The sequence below is a fragment of the Radiomyces spectabilis genome (assembly GCF_025331425.1).
Source record: "Radiomyces spectabilis strain NRRL 2753 chromosome Unknown BYT42scaffold_8, whole genome shotgun sequence".
Classification (NCBI taxonomy): domain Eukaryota; kingdom Fungi; phylum Mucoromycota; class Mucoromycetes; order Mucorales; family Radiomycetaceae; genus Radiomyces; species Radiomyces spectabilis.
In genome coordinates, this window is record NW_026251933.1 from 586,551 (window position 1) to 603,022 (window position 16,472).

Sequence of the window (16,472 nt, forward strand, 5' to 3'; positions counted from 1 at the left end):
ACGTACGGATCACCAAAGAATGACGAGCTCACGTTGTCCGTTGAATCGCACGAATACAACTGCTGAGCTTATTCAAGTCACCCAACAAGGTATTTTGCATATTCTCTTGGCAGTAGTTGTTCAAAAATTATGCCGCATTGTATACATTTGTCTTGGATATTTTCCAATTTCTGAGATCCCGATAGATCTACTTTGCCAATGTGGCGGTACAGACCATCAAAACGTTTCAAGCTCGCTATGTCCCTATAATCCTAGAAACATGACAGCCGACGTTGGGGATGTCGCTCCACCTGCGCCAGTGCCTGCTATGCGGTACTACGCGCATATGTTGCAAGAGCGTGGGGACGACTGTTATTTATTTTTTTACGGCCGGCTCCTCCAACAGTTCATTGTCGACATGTGGGTGAAGGTCGAACAGCTTCGACTGGAATATATCCGCAGTAAAATGCAACCACAGCTGCGTACTGCTATGCTGGATGGGCTAATGGATATATCCAATGGACGAGACATTTCGGCTGCTGATGTGGGTCGCCGGGTCATTTTACCCTCATCCTTTCTGGGTGGCCTCCGAGATGGTGCAACGGTATCAAGACGCGATGGCCATCGTCCGGGCTTTAGGGGAACAAAATACAACGAAACAAACGCCGTTTTATCTCGTTTATGGATGACAAGCACACACACCATTCGATCGGCCAGTGGAAGGTTCAGAACCCGTTACACGAAGCCGTAGACAAAACCTGAAGGCATGACTGAACTGCGAGTTGGAACATTTATCGAAGACGTTACTGATGCTCCCTCTCCGAAAATCTTCGTTGAAGCCCCTTGGTGGGAATCGTGGTGTGACGAATTCCGACGCTTATTTGGTGGACGCTGAAGGAACGGTATCGACAACAGGGATGACGTTTGTTGAAAAAGACGTTGCAAGAAGAATCGACAAAACAGAATCAACGATATGCGGCGGACTCGGGCATCATACTCACCTCTGGTTTGACCCGAAGCCTTCATTTCAATCAAGAAGAATATATGGCTATCAATACCTATATCATCCAACCCAGCCAGTCCACCAGCCCGGACCTTGAACCCAGCATTATGGCCTTGATCCATATGTACACGCATCTCAACTATGGCGAAAAGCGCATTATCATGGGCAATATCAGCTGGTAAGAACGGTAACCTACAGCTTATAGTCAGGTAATACATATAGTTGATTTAACGAATGATATCCACAGGTACCATCTTATATTCTGGAAGGAAACTACCAAAAGTACATGCTTCGTACCTGGGAAGCCGATTTTTATCACTCAAGAATCCAAAACTGTCACCACATCATCGAATGACTGGACTGATGTGAGCGAAAGCAAGTTTTGTACAAGGACAAGGATAAGGGCAAGAACACATATTTCGACCCCATGCTTTCCGTGCTGATCGGTGATCCTGGGCAAATTCATACACCTCCGATGGACTAACGCCATTCAGCCGAGAAGGGAAAAACCCGCCCGGAGGCCGTCATTCCCGGAAAACCACATATGGATTTCAAGATAGCGGTGGCTTGGAAAGAGGTCAAGACGTATCATGGCAGTGGCAGACATTCTTTGTGCATGGACACTCTACGATTAGCTATTTTTACCAAGAACGCCATTGATGTCAACAAACTCGATGGGGTCCTCGCTTTTCAAATCCATGATAAAACCAAAATAAAATTGTTGCAATTAAAAGGATGGTTAAAGTTCCACTATATAAAAAGTTCGTCTTGTGCGGATGACTGTAATATGCTATGCAAGCCATTATCTGCTCACATAAACAAGCTTTTTCATTAATCACTTGGTATTGGACCGTTTTGGGCCATTTTGGAGCAATTGACATGGTTTCTCCACTTGGTTACAGATTAGATGTTTCGCGGCTTGGTTGCTAAAGTACCAAACCATCTATCAATTGTTGGGGTCAACTGGAGGTTTCTCATTAGATGAAGATGCAATCATGGTTTTAGTGGGTGCGCACCAAAATTGTCGGGGTATTTCTTTATTCAAAGTATGGAATAGGTGGGGTTGGTTGATGATTGCACGTTATTAGACGGTTAATCAGAATCCGAGTCAGAGCTCGAGCTCGAACCCGAGTCAGAACCGGAGCCTTTGTGACCATGCTTCTTCTCTTTGCTTTTACCATGCTTGTCTTTCTTCTCCTTCTTCTCCTTGCAATGCTTCTTTTTGTCCTTTTTCTTGTCATCATCTTTGCAATGCTTTTCCTTGTTGTCCTTACAATGCTTCTCCTTATCATGATGTTTCTTATCCTTGTTTTCGCAGTGCTTGTCCTTGTCCTGATGCTTCTTCTCCTTGCTTTCGCAATGTTTGTCGTCTTTATGGCCAACCTGCTTATGACAATCATTGTCCTTCTTCTCAACGTGAGCTGAAGTAAAGTGTTGCTGCTGCTGGCCCGAGTGAGGCTGAGACTGAGGCTGCGACGGAGGCTGAGGTTGAAGGTAACCTTCAGGAATATGGAAAGGTTTGGCATCGACCTTGTGTTTTTCTTTTTCTTTTTCCTCTTGCTCTTTCTTCTCATCATAGTGTTGCTTGAGTTCATATGCACCCCATGCACCAAGACCGACGGCTGCTGCTGCACCAGCCAAAGCGCCACCATATTTCTGGTTCCCCCAAAGAAAAAGAAAGAGTTAATTTCTAATACTTTGTTCTTTCAAAAAGTTGACGAATAATTTACCACCCAGTTAGTGCCGTCTTCCTTCTTTTCTTCCACGCCAAGTCTTTCGACGTGCGAGACGAGCTCAGCATCGCTGTTGCTGGAACTAAGATTGGATTGGCTGGTTACGTAGGACACAGGAGGCTGAGGCTTAAATGGAGGAGGTGTGCCGGCGCCATAGTTCTCGGGAAGAGGCGTCTCGGGTCCGAGCGCGGCAAACGAGGACTGGCTTCCCGAGTGTACCGAGACAGAACTAGTACGCTGTTCGTGATACTCTTGGCGGATTTCTTCGTGGACGCTCACTTCCTAAGCACACCAACCCCAAACAATGAGAAAAAAGGACTGGACAAAAGAAAGCACAAAACTAATGAGCGGAGTTCATACCGAGAAAGTCATGGCCAGTTGGACATCGCCGATAGGCTCGCCGCGATCATTTTTGACTTGAACCCATTCCTGGTGATTGCCTTCTTTGAACACTTTGCTTAAATCAATTTGAGTATTGCCCACCAGGCTGGTGTTGCTTGCACTTTCATCGATCAGCTCCACATGCAATGTCGAGTTGGTATCAGCGACATTACTTATTGTTCAATAAAAAACCGTGGGTGAGTATGATGTCCAGCCACGGATTTTATTTATAGCTTACTAGTGGAGTGTTTCATTCCAGCAAGGTTCGGTGCCATGGTTGCTTTTTGTTCGTTGCTTTTCATGCGGTTGAATGTAACATCCAATAAAGGTTTTGGGATCTACGTTTATCTCTTGATAAGTATGATGTTGCCAAATGGAAACGTAACGAGTATAAAGGTAAAACCTCTCTGTACCTTTCAATCCAGTTTGGGATAATCCACGCGCCGCGACTAGTGAATAAGAAATAATAGCGTGTAAGGTGAGCGAGTAGGATTCGAGAGAAAAAAAAAGCAAAAGATTCGGAGGGCTTACCGGCAGTGACAGCAAGTTTTCCGCAAGGCATGATGTTTTTTTTGGCAAAAAAGTGAGAGATAAGAAAGAGAAGATATAAGAAAAAAAGAGAAACCGCGACTTATTATGCTGCTTCCTATTTAAAGCATTTTTTTTGGTGTGGCACCGGCGAAACTCGAAAGAAAAGGATCCACGTCGTTGTTTGATGAGAAAATTTGCAGAAACCAATCATATTGGAAGCCAAGAAGACCGGGCGTAACAATCTAGAATGAAAGCATCTCGAAAATGCCAAATTTATCTCGGGCGCCGTTGGTTTCCTTCAATGCAACTCGACATTAACAAGCCATTTGCGTAACCTTGTCGTTTTCAAATGCCGATCAACAACTGTCAGACGACCTAGACCATGGACCATCTCCTTTTTGGCTCACTCTTTTTATCGTCCTATTTGTTACATATTAAGCAACATAATAAACTGAAGCATAGTTTTCGAACATGATGATGATTTCACAAAAAGAAAAAAAAGGTACTCGATGCATCTTGCAGTAAATACAACTGTTTCATGCAAAGTAGGGGACGACGATCTCGGGATCTTTCCTTTAAACCTTTTTGGGAATATTGACATCATGTGGCCTCTAAAGCAGGCTTATCAAAGCAAGCAACAACATGTATCACGTCTCCGCCTCCGTAGCTGGTAGCTATTTGTCCAGTGACAAAAAGCCGAGAATTCGTAACTGATTGCTATTTGCAACGGGCCGACTGGCCGCATGCATTTCAGAATTCTTGGCACGTTAAGATCCTTCGCTACCTGTGAAATGCTCCGACAAAGGAATAACCGTGCAATACCAGATAATGAGACCTTCAGCCACAGTGTACAGGAATACAAAAAAAAAAGTCCCTCATCCTTTTCTAGAGCTGTAAATCATGGAACTACATTTTCAGATTATTTGCCCATGGCACACCGAAAAAAACTTTACATGTAACCAATTAACGCATCACCAGACCCTGCGACCTTTTTCACTTTATAACAGAGATTGCCGTGGTTCAGGTTACACTTGAATAAATAGATTTCTCTAATCCAAAAAAATAAGGTATTGTAACCTGGTGCCTTTGACGAATGAATCTGTTCGTAAGGCGCCAAAATATGCAGCGCTATCAGCTACGAGGAGAAGGCTAGGACCTATAGGGCCTATAGCTGACTTAGATGGACAAGCTTATGTGGATAAAAAAGCATGGAATAAAACTTTCTTGATGTTCCATGTTACCACTTGTCAGAGAAAATACAAGTAAAGCATTAACAATGTCTGTTACGGTAGTGCTTTTTTGTCAATTATGCCTATGTCAAAAACCGCAGTCAGTGAATACATAGAATCAACGCTGATTTTTCGAGTATGTGGTTCAAGTAGCTTTTGGTAAAATGTAATCTTTATTGGAGGTGAATACAGTATTCATAGTTTGAGAATAGCATGTTGGTAAATGGCCAAGGGAAAGTGATCATCCCCGCTTGAGACGCGTATTCATTGCCACGATTCTTTCTAGCCCCGCTCTTTCAATAGATTCAGCAGAACATTTATTCCGGGAAGCGAGCATGTGTATGTTTTCCTTTATTTACATGCAAAAGGTATTGTATCAGATCTTATGTGAGTTAGAGCATGCTACGCGCGCTTTCGGAATCAGATGATGAAGGCTACGTCCAGGTGTGGATTGTTTGCTGCTGTAACCAAAAGAAAACAATCATGCATTTTGCTTGGTTAGCTTTTCTTGTTCAGTTTTTTTTGGGTCAGACATCCCAAAAAGAAAACCAAATCCGAAAAGTTTAGTGTCGTTCCGACTCGCACTTTTTCGGGTTTGGCTATAGTTCTCCTGCTGGATTCAGGAACATACAGAACAAACCAAGCATATATTAGCACAGACTGGATGAAGCATAGGGCGATGAAGGGCACATCAAGGTCTTTGATCAGGGCAACAAGTGCAGAGAGCAATGAAAGATCACGATTCTGCCTTTTGCCCTAGTTCCATTCCTTTTGAATCTCCGCAGAAATAAAAAGGTTGCTTTGCCCCAAATCGTGTTTCATCCCGTTTCGAGTCTCCGGTCTTCCCAATTCACCATGTCCAACTATTACAATTCCAACCAAGGCGAAAACGCAAGCTATCAAGGTAAAAGTCATTACTTGAGATTCTACGTAGTTTGGTGTATTTACCTTTTTTTGTTATTAGGTGGAGGATCAGGCTATCCTAATCCTGGCTCTCAAAACTATCCTCCTATGCCTCAGCCTGACAATTACAACGCGGGTGGAGGAGCCATGATGCCTCAGCCTCAAGCTACCGGTTACGGTGCTTACGGACCTCCTCCAGGTCAGCAAGGCTACCAGGCCCAGGCCCCGGGAAACCATGGCTATGGACATTCAGCATATGATGACGACGACGACGACGACGATGCTCCCGCTCGCTATGCAGCTCAGTATGCTCCCGAACAGGATCGCGGCGTTTTCTCTTCGGTGCTTCAACAAGTCAAAGGTGGCAAATCCAACGCTTCCGTAGCCGAATCCCACGAAATTCAGGAAGCTCACAACTCGCATCAGCAGTTTTATGGCAACGGTGGCGGTCAAGGCAACACTCAAAACCCCAATGATATCGGTAACGCGGCGGCGATGCAAGCTTTGCATAATCAAGAACGCAGCGGCCAAGGCGATAGTATGAATGCCTTTATTGGTATGGCCATGGCTGAAGCGTCGAAATTGTTTGCCAAGCAAAGTGGCGGCGGAGGTCACGGTGCTGGCGGTGACAGCGGCAAAGCGCAAGCTATTCAGCAAGCTGCCATGATGGCCATGAAGTTATACATGGCGAAAAAAGCGTCTGGAGGCTCCGGCAGCGGTGGCAGTGGAGGATTAGGTGATATGCTTGGCATGCTGATGGGCGGTGGACAAGCACAGCAACAGCAGTCATCATCTCACGGTTCGAGCGGTGGCATTGGCGGAATGGTTAGCTCTCTTTTGGGTCAAGCCGGTCACGGTTCCCCTCAACCTCAGCAGCAACAACAACCACCTCAGCAGCAGCAGCACAGCAGCAGTGGCATGTCCAACGTTGCGGGTAAAATCTTTTCAAAGATCTTTTAAATAGTTTTCAAGAACTTTGTTGTAGCAGTAGCTGTGATTTCAACTGCTGTATTCCCTTCTCAATAACCTCTGCGAAAAAAACCAGAAATTTACTATGGCATTTGTATAAAATATTGATATGCAAAGCAATGTGATTTAGTAATGACAGCTGCACAATATATTTTGCTTTCCATGAACCAAGCTGGGATTTTTTTGAATGCGACTATTTTAGTTCTATTGTGTGGCTGTGTAATTAGATACAGAGGTTCAGGAAAATTCCATCACAGTCCTTTCTGCTTGCATCCACCTAATACACGCACGTCGCGCCAAAGTGATTGACACTGGCAGTTTTCGAGTCTCCTGCATTCGGTTGGTGGACGGTTTTCACGAAAGCTTAATTAGCACGTTATATCACGATCAGTGAGTAGATGACAGGCAAGTGAGTCGTGTCACCGCACTTGTTCAATGAACTGATTATTTGCAAGAATGAATGGACCATAGCCTGCGTACATATATGCGTGTAGAATTTATCCAAAGGGTGGAAGCTGTTTCCAATAGAACCATCTGTCGCGTGAAAAAGATGTTTCAGCATCTTTAGCTGCCTACAGAACGCTGAAAATATATTGACATCAAGCCTTGCTATTGTGTAAAAAAAAAAAGAAAAAGGTATCGGTTGAAAGTAGATTATAGATCTTGTGAATATACCAGAGCTAATCGGGCGATTAAGAAAAAAAAAAACCGTTGACGATCTGTAGTCAAAGTTTATTTTGTCGTACGGATCTTGGGATGATCTGATGTTACTTATCTTGTTGGTGGTACCGAATTGAGCTGCAGCGTTAAAAGAGTGGGATCTGCCAATCAACTGGGCTCACGAAACCGCTGATGATAGACAGGCAATGGTAGGCGACCCAGCGAATTTGGTAGCAAAAAAGAAATGGATCATGATTTCACAACGCTGCTTTCTACTCCAAGTAAGAAAAAGGCATACATGGAAATACGCCAAAGCAAGGAACGTCACATTCACAATTTATATATGCGCTATTGTATCCGGAAGGTCACAGTCAAGTTGGTTCCGTGAGTTGATCACGCGATGTTAGCGAAAGGAGTTTGCAGGATTCCAGCGCGACAATGACACAAGGGAATAAGTACCAAAAACGACTAACGTGAAAAACGTGGCAATCGGTAAAATCATCGGTTAGGTAATTCACTTATCCTATCGCATCTCTGTCCGTATGAATTACGACCAATCAGGAATCAATCAGCGCCGATCACGCAAGTCTAGGCGAAAAAGGTACCATATGCACTATATAAAAAAATGCATCGTTTAAATAATACATTTTTATTTTTTTCTGTTACACTCGTCAAACCAAGCATTACTATCAGACGCTAAATCGGATACAAGGATGAACTGAGATCAGCCATATTACTAAACAATAACAAGGAGGATTTTCAAAGGATCTTATCGTCTGTGCACTTGGACAATAACATTGAAGACATCATTCGAGATGGGCGAGACATATCAGGAGTAAAAAAAAAAAAAAAAAAAAAAAAAAAAAAAGGATCCCAGGACATAAACCAACCGTGATGGGTGCATATTTTATTCAATTGTTCATTTCTATTTGGCATATAAAAAAAGTTGGGTTCATAAATAACAATGGATTGCTTGACCTTAATTCGAACCAGTAAAAGACGATGGGCGATCTGCCACATTCAGTAACTGTGGATCTTTTTCCACAACGAGAGCTCGCAGCCATTTGGCTTCCATTTGCAGCTCCTGCACTCGCTTTTCGAGGGCTTCAGCTTTCAATGTCATTTCCTTGGCAGTTTGTTCCAATGCTTGTTCTCGCATTTTCTTCTTCATGCGGAATCGAGCTGAAGCAGCCGTGTTGCGTCGCCGCTTATCCTCATCGGCCGCGAGTCTGTGGGAAGATAGCGGCTTGGTAGACTCTCTGCGTTTTTTTGGCAACGCGGCAGACGACGGTTTTGGTTCCGTTTCCATGACAGTGCTAGGCGCCGGTGCTAAGCGAGGCAAGGCCACCGGTGTTCCTGGATGGGATGGTTGCGGTATGTAATATGGAGCCGGCGACGCCACCGAGCCGGGAACCGCTATGATGGTAAGATGAGTGAACTGGGAAATATGGGGTTGATCTCTTTACTTTCGTTTTTCTTTGCCTTCCCCTCCGCTTACCTAGTTGAGGTGAGATATCAGCAAAAAAGGGAAAGTCATGGTGCGAGAGGTACTGATGATGGTCCTCTGAGGTTTGTTGCTTATCAAGATCATCCAGCAACGCGCTTCCAGGCTCCGTATCAAACGTGAACTGCGCATTGGCCCACAAGGAAAGTTCCTCCTTCAACTGTTCCTCCGAAATAGAAAGAGGACTTTCGTCCGTAAGCACATTGAGTGAATTAATATAAGACATGGACTCCAAAGAAGGGGCTTTTTCTCTTTTTTGAACAATAACAAAAAGGCAGGAGAAAAGAAAAAAGAAGGGAAAAGCAGAAATGAAATATATAGTGCTTTTAAAAAAAAGGTGGAGAAAAAAAAAAGTTGAGAGTCCACCAACAAATGCCGAGGAGAAGACGTTTCACGTGCCGACATAAGTGTGAGGGTGCCGGACTGCCGATTCCGTGCCAGCAAAGACTATTCAACTCGGCCGTCCCTTTCGGCTCTTTGCTCTTTTCCTGTTTTATCCTCAGCTTTTCTGCAGGCGTGTTTGCAGTGAGTCAAAGCCAGTTGCAAGAACGAAATACATACGGTCCTTTGATTCCCTTCTTTTTTCCAATCGGTCCACGCTGACTTCTTTTTCTTTTGACTTGATCGCACCGTCTTGATTACTTTTAAAAAGCTTCAAAGGCAAAGAGTAGCACGTTACTTTTCAATCAGCTTGGTCTTCCTGTTAATTTCGTCGTTTATCTGTTTGCAAGAAAACATCGGTTTATGCTCTTACTGACGAAACAGAACCAGGTGCCTTTACCGCCTTGGCTGCCCCTTTCATTTGCCGTGGCAAAAGAACTAGCCAACCGTAACCTTCATCGTCAACACCTTACCTCGTCCGAGATTCACCACTTTGAAGCCGCCCTTGCCACATTCTCCACATGGTCCCAATTTATGACCCCTCACACCGCCAATGCCCTCGACGCTCTCACTGTCACTCACATTGCCGCCTTTCGAGTCCGAGCCATGCTCTTTGAGTACATTCTTCCCTTTTTAAATTCGTCTAAACGTCCATGCTGCAACGATTCGCCGTTCGATCTCGAGTATATCTGTTCCCAGGCACGAACCATATCCTCCTCGGAACATGTCGAACGAACAACACCGGCACCAACCGATGCCGCGATCGAACCTTCATTGACGACGGCGTCTACAGACCCCACCGATAAAAACGAGCTGGCTGCTCAGTCGTCCCCGCTTCAGAAACGAATGGTCAACGATCGAGTCCCATTGACCGATGTCTATCACACTCTGGAATATGATTATTCCGCCATGTGCGAACAAAAGAAACTGGAAGATTTTCAAGCGCAATCAGACATCAATGAAGAAAACAAAGACACGCAACACCAATCGGTAAGGATTATGCTCCCTTTATAAAACGAACTTGGCCTAACTCTTTTGCTAATATGTGTTATTTGACAGTTATCAATTCTCAATGCTGATGGAAACTTTAGCATCAAAGTAAGGAGGAAAGCGTACGGTGCACCACGGGAAAAAAAAGGATTAACGCAAGACTTTATCTTAGTATTTACTGCAAGGCATTGCTGCCAATCGTGATAAGATGGACTTGACAGATCGAGAATTGCGGAATCTTCTTTCGGATTTACGTCCCAATCGATCCAAATGGGTAGGTTCAGTCGGTGGTACAAATGAAAGGGATACAGGAAGCTCGCTTACACGCATCTACGGAAACGGCAGGCCAGTGATGATAAGATCGGACAAGAAGAACTGTATGAGGCCCTCGAAAAGGTGCTCAACAGCCTAAAAAATTATACAGTACGTCATCTGTCAACCCCCCCCCCAACGGGCTCGTGCGAACCGTCATACTGATAAAATAATCCCCATTTTGATAGGAGCATTCCATGCCTTTCTTGAACAAAGTCAGCAAACGGGACGCACCGGATTATTTTGAAGGTATATCATCCAAGCCAAAGATGATGCAGTATATTGATGCAGAGCCATTAATGATCGCTCTTTGTCGTCTTTCATCAGTGATTGAACGACCCATGGATTTGGGTACAGTCACCAAGAAATTAAAGCAAGCCATCTACAAATCTAAAAAGGCCTTTGCCGATGATCTGTACCTGATCTACGAAAACTGTCTTACCTATAATACCGCCCCGGTAAAAAAAAAAGAGTTGCTCACCTCCCGTCATTCCTCTTTCTAATTACCCTTTGCTCACTTTTTTTTTTTTTTTTAGCACAATGAGTATCGTAAACACGCTATTGCTATGCGGCGGAAAACCGATCGATTACTTGCTAATGTACCAGATATCGCCGTAAAGGATTTAGAAGAGGATGCAGACTATGTAAGCGACGAAGGCGAGCACGATCAACCGAGACATGGCGGAAAGGTACAGGAATGAAAACAGAACTTGCTTTCAAGCGAGACACCAGGGCTCAATTTGCATCTCATCTAGGGATCCGGCTCATCCAAAGTGCCCGCAAAACATCCGGCCAAATCGCAACGAGATGATACACCTTTGGATCAGGACCATTACTTACGCGAGCGTTCCATGACACGCGAATCAAGCGCCGCACCGTCGCATACAGATGGTTTCTTTCATGGATCGGAAACGGATCGCGACGGTTTCGAAACAACAAAGCGTAAACAGTATTCTGGCAAAGGGATGGCCAACCACTCCACTGATGATGATGAGGCAGCCAAGGATCCGACCGCGGAATTGGATCCAGATCTTGTAGAGTTACAAGATCAGCTGTGGCGCGATATGACCAAGAAAACTCGAGCCAAGATCGCAGTAAGTGCTACAAGAAAAGGCTTGATTCCAGGGTCGATGAGGATGTACTCACCGTATGGACTAGTCGGATATTGATAAACAGCATCAATTTTCGTTTGGCGATCGACCAGCGATCAAGCGAACGCCCCTGGCAATGAAACGGTTTGCCATGATGGAGCATATGCATGGCGATCCTGAAACGACGTTGAAACTGATTCGATGTTCCGACGCGAGCTTTTCGCGATGGGTGGAAAGAAGTCATGGGGTGAACAACAGCTTATACGATGCCTTTGACTTGGATTCCGACGACGATGAAAGTCTGGATGGCAGCTTTTTCTTCACTCGAGTGAAATCGCGAGCCGACGAAGATGATACCGAACGTACCGATTTGTTTATACCCGAATATGTCACAGCCGCCGGTCTACCCGAAATTCCGGGTGTACCTGAAGAACTGCCCTGTCAAAACCTCATTCGACGATTCTCCACCACTTCGGAAACGAAAACCGCCGATTCCCTTGTCGAGGAACGAAACAACGAGTAAGCACTGGAAAAAATGTTCTTGGCTGGTGGGAATTGAAGGTAATAATATGAAATGGACACTAGATATAGTGATATCACACTGGATGTGTATCCGTCGGTGGCGTTTCCTAACCATGGCGTCAATCAAATCATGAATCACAACCTTCAAACCCTCCGCAATATTCGATTAACGTATGACAAATGTTGCAATATTCGCAACAACGTCCCTGTAAGTCTCCGTTTCTTTTGTGTACTGGTGTGTGCTGTATTGTGGACTGCTGTCGAAAACTAAATGTTTGGGTATTGTTTTGAAATCTAGCTTTCTACTACAATTAATACTGCCACGACGATTACCGAATCGAGCCTCGATACAGAAATTGGCACCCCTATTCCATCCATCAGCTTATTACCCGTTCATCGACACACCTCTTTACCACCGCTCCTCATCCACCAAGAAATTAGTCATCAATTAATACAACGTCCTCTCGTCAAGTTGCTTGCTCATGCTGGTTTTGAGGGAGCTCACACTGGTGCGCTCAATGTACTCACCGAAATATTCGTGGATTATTTATTCAACATTGGAAAAACGATACGTAACTACTGGGATGATTATGGTCGCGAAATGAATGGCGAGGTACTATCTGGGAACCCAAACAGTTGAAAATCCTTAAATCTCAAGCCGTCCATTTTTTCACAGGAAATCATTCTACATACACTCTATGAAAACGGCATTTGCGCGTTATCTGATTTAGAAAGTTACATCACTGATGATATCGAACGATACAGCCATCGACTGGATGATGTCCAGCGAAGGTTGGATACTTCGTATCAAGATTTGCTTTCAGTAAGTATTTGGGTATACCCCTGGGCCTGCTGTTCTTCTTGGTTCTTGTCTTACTCAGTGGTTTGACTCGTAGGGTGGTCCTCCGGCCGACAAGCCACTGGAGGACGACGAAGCGCTGTTGCAAGAGGATATGCTCATGCGGTAGGTCAATTTAGCAGACAAAAAAAAAAAAAAAAAGAAACCAAGAGGAGCCGAAAATTTATGTCGAGTGTAATTTAGGGGTGCTTTTGGTGACGAAATTGGCGAGGACTTTTTCGGTTTCAAGGAATTAGGTCTTGATAAAGAATATGATCTGCAAACGTTCATCGTTCCCGCTCGTCTTTGGCACGGTAAAGGCGCGGTTCCAACCGATACAATGAAAAAGTAAGTGATCCGTTGTCACATTGTCTGTAGTTTCACTTTAACTAAAGCAGAAGAAACCGTCCCTCTCTCTCTTTTTTCTTTATTTGTTTATCACAGAGCGGATCAAGGTAAGTTTTGTTTTTCTCTTCACATGGAGAACATAAAAAAAGTTGACCCAATCATGATAGAACCTCAATACAAGTATCCGCCACCACCTGCATTTGCACCCGTGGTATCGGAAAAAGAGTTTATCGGGTTGTTGCAACCTGTTTTCCGCAAGAAACTGGAAGAGAATAATAACACATTGGTCGAAGATGAATATTTGGTTAACCGGCGTCGTAATCGAGCTCGATTCCCGCCCACCAATAAGATTAACGCGGCCCGTCGCAAAGTGCTGAAGGAGACTGGCAACAACCAGGGATCGGGAAGTTCGGTGGCCATGGAAGCTAAAAAGATCAAACGCAAACGAACACTGGAGGAAGTGAAAGCTGAAAAGGCGGAAAAAAAGCGGCAAAAGATGGAAGTCAAGGCGCAAAAGTTGGCCGAAAAGGAACAAAAGCGCAAGCAAAAAGAAGAAATGAAAGAGAAAGAACGACTAGCAAAATTGGAGGGTAAACTCGCCAAAGAGAAAAAGGTAAGTTCATTGAAAAAATTGCTGGCTTTACCAGATGTTTGATTCACTGTGAACTGTAGATGAAGAAAGCAGGGTCTCCAGTGCATGAAGAGGAACCGTTGTAAATACAGACCATTTGGAACCCGCTGAACAAAGCCAAGTTTACTATACAAAAAAGCATGTTAAAAAACGATATGGTTTTTCTTACCACTTCATTACTGCATCATCAACCCGGATAAATAAATAAAAAAGAAGGCATAAAGACAGTGCAAATGACCAAATCCAACCAAGAGACAACAAAGGTACCAAACAAGAGTAAGACCGTTTTGACATGCGTCGTGCTTTTGTTTCACTCTGCGACGTAGACGTCATGAGAGAGATTTTTCGACAGCAAAGAGAATCCGTGTTGCCCCGATTTTTCTTCTACGGCCACCCTGCCTATTCTATCAATCCCACATGGATGCTCATCCGCCCGCTTGGATTACGTAAATTTGCTGATGCGAACAAATCGCGTGTGTGAGGGAAACGTGTTGACTCGTGTGTCCAGCTGCGTTGTATAGCAACTTTAGCCACCATTGCAAACACACGAGTTTGCGTTTCTTCCCATGCAACCATCCTGTGCCCCGCCTATGCCTGCCCAGTGCAGTTTCTCTGTTCTGAAAAACGTCTGATCGTCGTTTTTTGGCCACCCCAATCGACATTGGGTATTTTGTCTTTCAGCTTGTCAAAAGATGGTTTTTGGGTTGTTTATAATTAATGCGCATGTACAAATGTATTACTACTACAACCAACAGTGTGATATCCTATTTATATTACGTGATCCTACGAAAATCCTTAGTCGCCCAATGCTTCGGTGCAGTTTAATCCTGTTGGTTCTTGAGATGCTCTGCTGACTTTTGCTGCAAGGATTGCAAATCTTCATCTTCTTGTTGGTCAGCCTTCACCTGTAAAACAAGCCAAGCATCGTTAATGATTCTCGAAGCTTACTATTTTTGTTTACCAATGATTATGCATTGTACTTACAGCTGCTTCACTCTGAGAAGCCAACTTTTCATTCCATTCACGTTGACTAACGTTTTGCTGCTTTCTCTTTTCTCTTTCGAGCACCACGGGATCGTTATCAGACATATGGGAATAAGCGCTCATGGAACGACGACCAACGACAGCCGTGGAAGGAGAGGTGAATCGAGCGCGAGCGATAGTAGAGAGAAGTTGCTTGTTCATGGTAATGTAGGTGAGTGGTTAAAACAGAGATAAAAGAAAAAAACCAGGGTACATCGCTCTTTTTTCTCGCCCCACTTCGGTATTTATGCGTTTGGGTTTCGCTCACATTTTTAGTTCTGACATAATTTATACGTCATTCCCACTGGATGGACGGATTTTTTTTTTTTCAAAAAACACAATTTCCTCTGTCAATTTCCTTTTAAGGTAATAACCCCGCTTACAGTTATGACGGCTCGATCTTGGCCTGGGCGTAGTTTTTGCTTGGTGAGGACGAGTGTGCAACAGTTCTTTGCTAAAACAGCATCAACTTATACCAGCTTTCAATGATAACGACATAATATTGAATGGCTCCTTATGATGAAAGGCCGTGAAAACACGGGACATGTCATACATTCGCTCTTCTTGCGTTGGAGTTGCAATTTTTTTCTATTCTGGGAAATTTACGTAAAAGAGAAAATTACACTTTGATTTTTCATTCCTTCCTTTTTTTTGGGACTTCCTCTGGTCATGCAGCCTCAAACTATTGTACTCGCCACTACAGGTGTCCTTGCCACCTTGGGTCTTGGCTACCTCGTTTACTTTGATTATAAGCGAAGGAATGATCCCGACTTTCGACGACGTTTGAGTAAGTGCTCATTCCAAATGAATCAAAAAGCAAAATGGAACGGATCTCACCAACAAAGCGCTTCATTAGGACGTGAACGAAAATTGGCGGCCAAGGAAGCCAAGGCTGCTACGGAGGAATCCAAGCAAACCAAGGCCAAACTCATTGAGACCGTGCTTCAAACTGCTGCTTCCGAGCAATATCCTACTTCACCCGAAGAGAAGGAAAAATATTTCATGTCCAATGTCGCGGCTGGTGAGGAGTGGTGTGGTAAAGGTAAAATTAATGCATGTCGATGGACGATCCAGCGGGTTTAAATATATTAATGGGGAACCCTTTAGGCGAGGCTTTCTACGATGACGCGATTCTGCCGTTCTACAAAGCACTTAAAGTGTATCCCGCCCCCATGGAACTTGTGATGATCTATCAAAAGACGCTTCCTCCCCCCGTGTTTGAAACCATTACTCAAATCATGGAATTAGAACATCAAGCTGGTGCTGGATCTGCCGCTGATGTGGAGTAAAAAAAATACAATGTCCTCGCATAATAAATCAATTCACTGCTTATCGTCCTTCTTTCCTCCCAATCATTCAAAACATCGCCGAGCCCTGAACATTGAAAATGCGAAAACGGACTTCAACATGATAAACAGTCACAAAACGCCGCTCAATGCTTGGG

The 16,472-nt window shown here is 44.2% G+C and overlaps 8 protein-coding genes across 8 annotated transcripts; 4 read left to right on the forward strand and 4 right to left on the reverse strand.

Annotated features, from left to right (window-relative positions):
- Positions 1-495: 495 nt before the first annotated feature.
- Positions 496-1,676, reverse strand: BYT42DRAFT_573440 (uncharacterized protein). Its single transcript, XM_051568724.1, has one exon. It carries the CDS (start codon positions 1,198-1,200, stop codon positions 715-717), a length of 486 nt encoding a protein of 161 aa, XP_051422233.1. The 5' UTR covers positions 1,201-1,676; the 3' UTR covers positions 496-714.
- BYT42DRAFT_475190 (uncharacterized protein) lies at positions 1,479-1,682 on the forward strand (the record flags this gene model as incomplete). Its single annotated transcript, XM_051563603.1, has 1 exon — positions 1,479-1,682. A coding segment is annotated over one exon (204 nt), but the record flags the coding sequence as incomplete, so codon positions are not given.
- On the reverse strand, positions 1,679-3,658 carry BYT42DRAFT_638192 (C2 domain-containing protein; the record flags this gene model as incomplete). The annotated part of the gene is made up of 6 exons (XM_051572508.1): positions 1,679-2,638; positions 2,713-2,997; positions 3,076-3,268; positions 3,335-3,434; positions 3,510-3,545; positions 3,628-3,658. 6 exons carry the CDS (start codon positions 3,656-3,658, stop codon positions 2,075-2,077), a joined length of 1,209 nt encoding a protein of 402 aa, XP_051422235.1. The 3' UTR covers positions 1,679-2,074.
- A 2,026-nt stretch (positions 3,659-5,684) lies between these two features.
- BYT42DRAFT_573449 (uncharacterized protein) lies at positions 5,685-6,892 on the forward strand. Its single transcript, XM_051568725.1, has 2 exons — positions 5,685-5,760; positions 5,821-6,892. The coding sequence occupies exons 1-2, from the start codon at positions 5,712-5,714 to the stop codon at positions 6,717-6,719; spliced, it is 948 nt and encodes a 315-aa protein (XP_051422236.1). The 5' UTR covers positions 5,685-5,711; the 3' UTR covers positions 6,720-6,892.
- A 1,345-nt stretch (positions 6,893-8,237) lies between these two features.
- BYT42DRAFT_573453 (uncharacterized protein) lies at positions 8,238-9,227 on the reverse strand. Its single transcript, XM_051568726.1, has 2 exons — positions 8,890-9,227; positions 8,238-8,807 (listed from the first exon to the last, which is right to left on the reverse strand). The coding sequence occupies exons 1-2, from the start codon at positions 9,116-9,118 to the stop codon at positions 8,368-8,370; spliced, it is 669 nt and encodes a 222-aa protein (XP_051422237.1). The 5' UTR covers positions 9,119-9,227; the 3' UTR covers positions 8,238-8,367.
- Positions 9,228-9,636: 409 nt separating this feature from the next.
- BYT42DRAFT_614896 (uncharacterized protein) lies at positions 9,637-14,091 on the forward strand (the record flags this gene model as incomplete). Its single annotated transcript, XM_051571904.1, has 17 exons — positions 9,637-10,263; positions 10,333-10,371; positions 10,436-10,537; positions 10,609-10,686; positions 10,764-10,824; positions 10,903-11,033; positions 11,112-11,264; positions 11,331-11,669; positions 11,734-12,185; positions 12,258-12,396; positions 12,487-12,801; positions 12,865-13,011; positions 13,085-13,152; positions 13,231-13,340; positions 13,471-13,481; positions 13,556-13,987; positions 14,047-14,091. 17 exons carry the CDS (start codon positions 9,637-9,639, stop codon positions 14,089-14,091), a joined length of 3,249 nt encoding a protein of 1,082 aa, XP_051422238.1.
- A 593-nt stretch (positions 14,092-14,684) lies between these two features.
- On the reverse strand, positions 14,685-15,232 carry BYT42DRAFT_573461 (uncharacterized protein). The gene is made up of 2 exons (XM_051568727.1): positions 14,990-15,232; positions 14,685-14,910 (listed from the first exon to the last, which is right to left on the reverse strand). The coding sequence occupies exons 1-2, from the start codon at positions 15,188-15,190 to the stop codon at positions 14,827-14,829; spliced, it is 285 nt and encodes a 94-aa protein (XP_051422239.1). The 5' UTR covers positions 15,191-15,232; the 3' UTR covers positions 14,685-14,826.
- Positions 15,233-15,660: 428 nt separating this feature from the next.
- On the forward strand, positions 15,661-16,429 carry BYT42DRAFT_573464 (mitochondrial outer membrane translocase complex, subunit Tom20 domain-containing protein). The gene is made up of 3 exons (XM_051568728.1): positions 15,661-15,815; positions 15,885-16,070; positions 16,136-16,429. The coding sequence occupies exons 1-3, from the start codon at positions 15,698-15,700 to the stop codon at positions 16,315-16,317; spliced, it is 486 nt and encodes a 161-aa protein (XP_051422240.1). The 5' UTR covers positions 15,661-15,697; the 3' UTR covers positions 16,318-16,429.
- Positions 16,430-16,472: the final 43 nt, after the last annotated feature.

Bases quoted from the DNA above. Each gene is read 5' to 3' on its own strand.
- BYT42DRAFT_573440 (XM_051568724.1), bottom strand. From the start codon at position 1,200: ATGTATTACCTGACTATAAGCTGTAGGTTACCGTTCTTACCAGCTGAT.
- BYT42DRAFT_573449 (XM_051568725.1), top strand. From the start codon at position 5,712: ATGTCCAACTATTACAATTCCAACCAAGGCGAAAACGCAAGCTATCAA. The intron at 5,761-5,820 runs GTAAAAGTCATT...TTTTGTTATTAG, and splicing joins CGAAAACGCAAGCTATCAAG to GTGGAGGATCAGGCTATCCT.
- BYT42DRAFT_573453 (XM_051568726.1), bottom strand. From the start codon at position 9,118: ATGTCTTATATTAATTCACTCAATGTGCTTACGGACGAAAGTCCTCTT. The intron at 8,808-8,889 runs TAGGTAAGCGGA...ATCTTACCATCA, and splicing joins TGCTGATATCTCACCTCAAC to TAGCGGTTCCCGGCTCGGTG.
- BYT42DRAFT_573461 (XM_051568727.1), bottom strand. From the start codon at position 15,190: ATGAACAAGCAACTTCTCTCTACTATCGCTCGCGCTCGATTCACCTCT. The intron at 14,911-14,989 runs GTAAGTACAATG...CTTGTTTTACAG, and splicing joins CTTCTCAGAGTGAAGCAGCT to GTGAAGGCTGACCAACAAGA.
- BYT42DRAFT_573464 (XM_051568728.1), top strand. From the start codon at position 15,698: ATGCAGCCTCAAACTATTGTACTCGCCACTACAGGTGTCCTTGCCACC. The intron at 15,816-15,884 runs GTAAGTGCTCAT...GCGCTTCATTAG, and splicing joins CGACTTTCGACGACGTTTGA to GACGTGAACGAAAATTGGCG. The intron at 16,071-16,135 runs GTAAAATTAATG...GGAACCCTTTAG, and splicing joins TGAGGAGTGGTGTGGTAAAG to GCGAGGCTTTCTACGATGAC.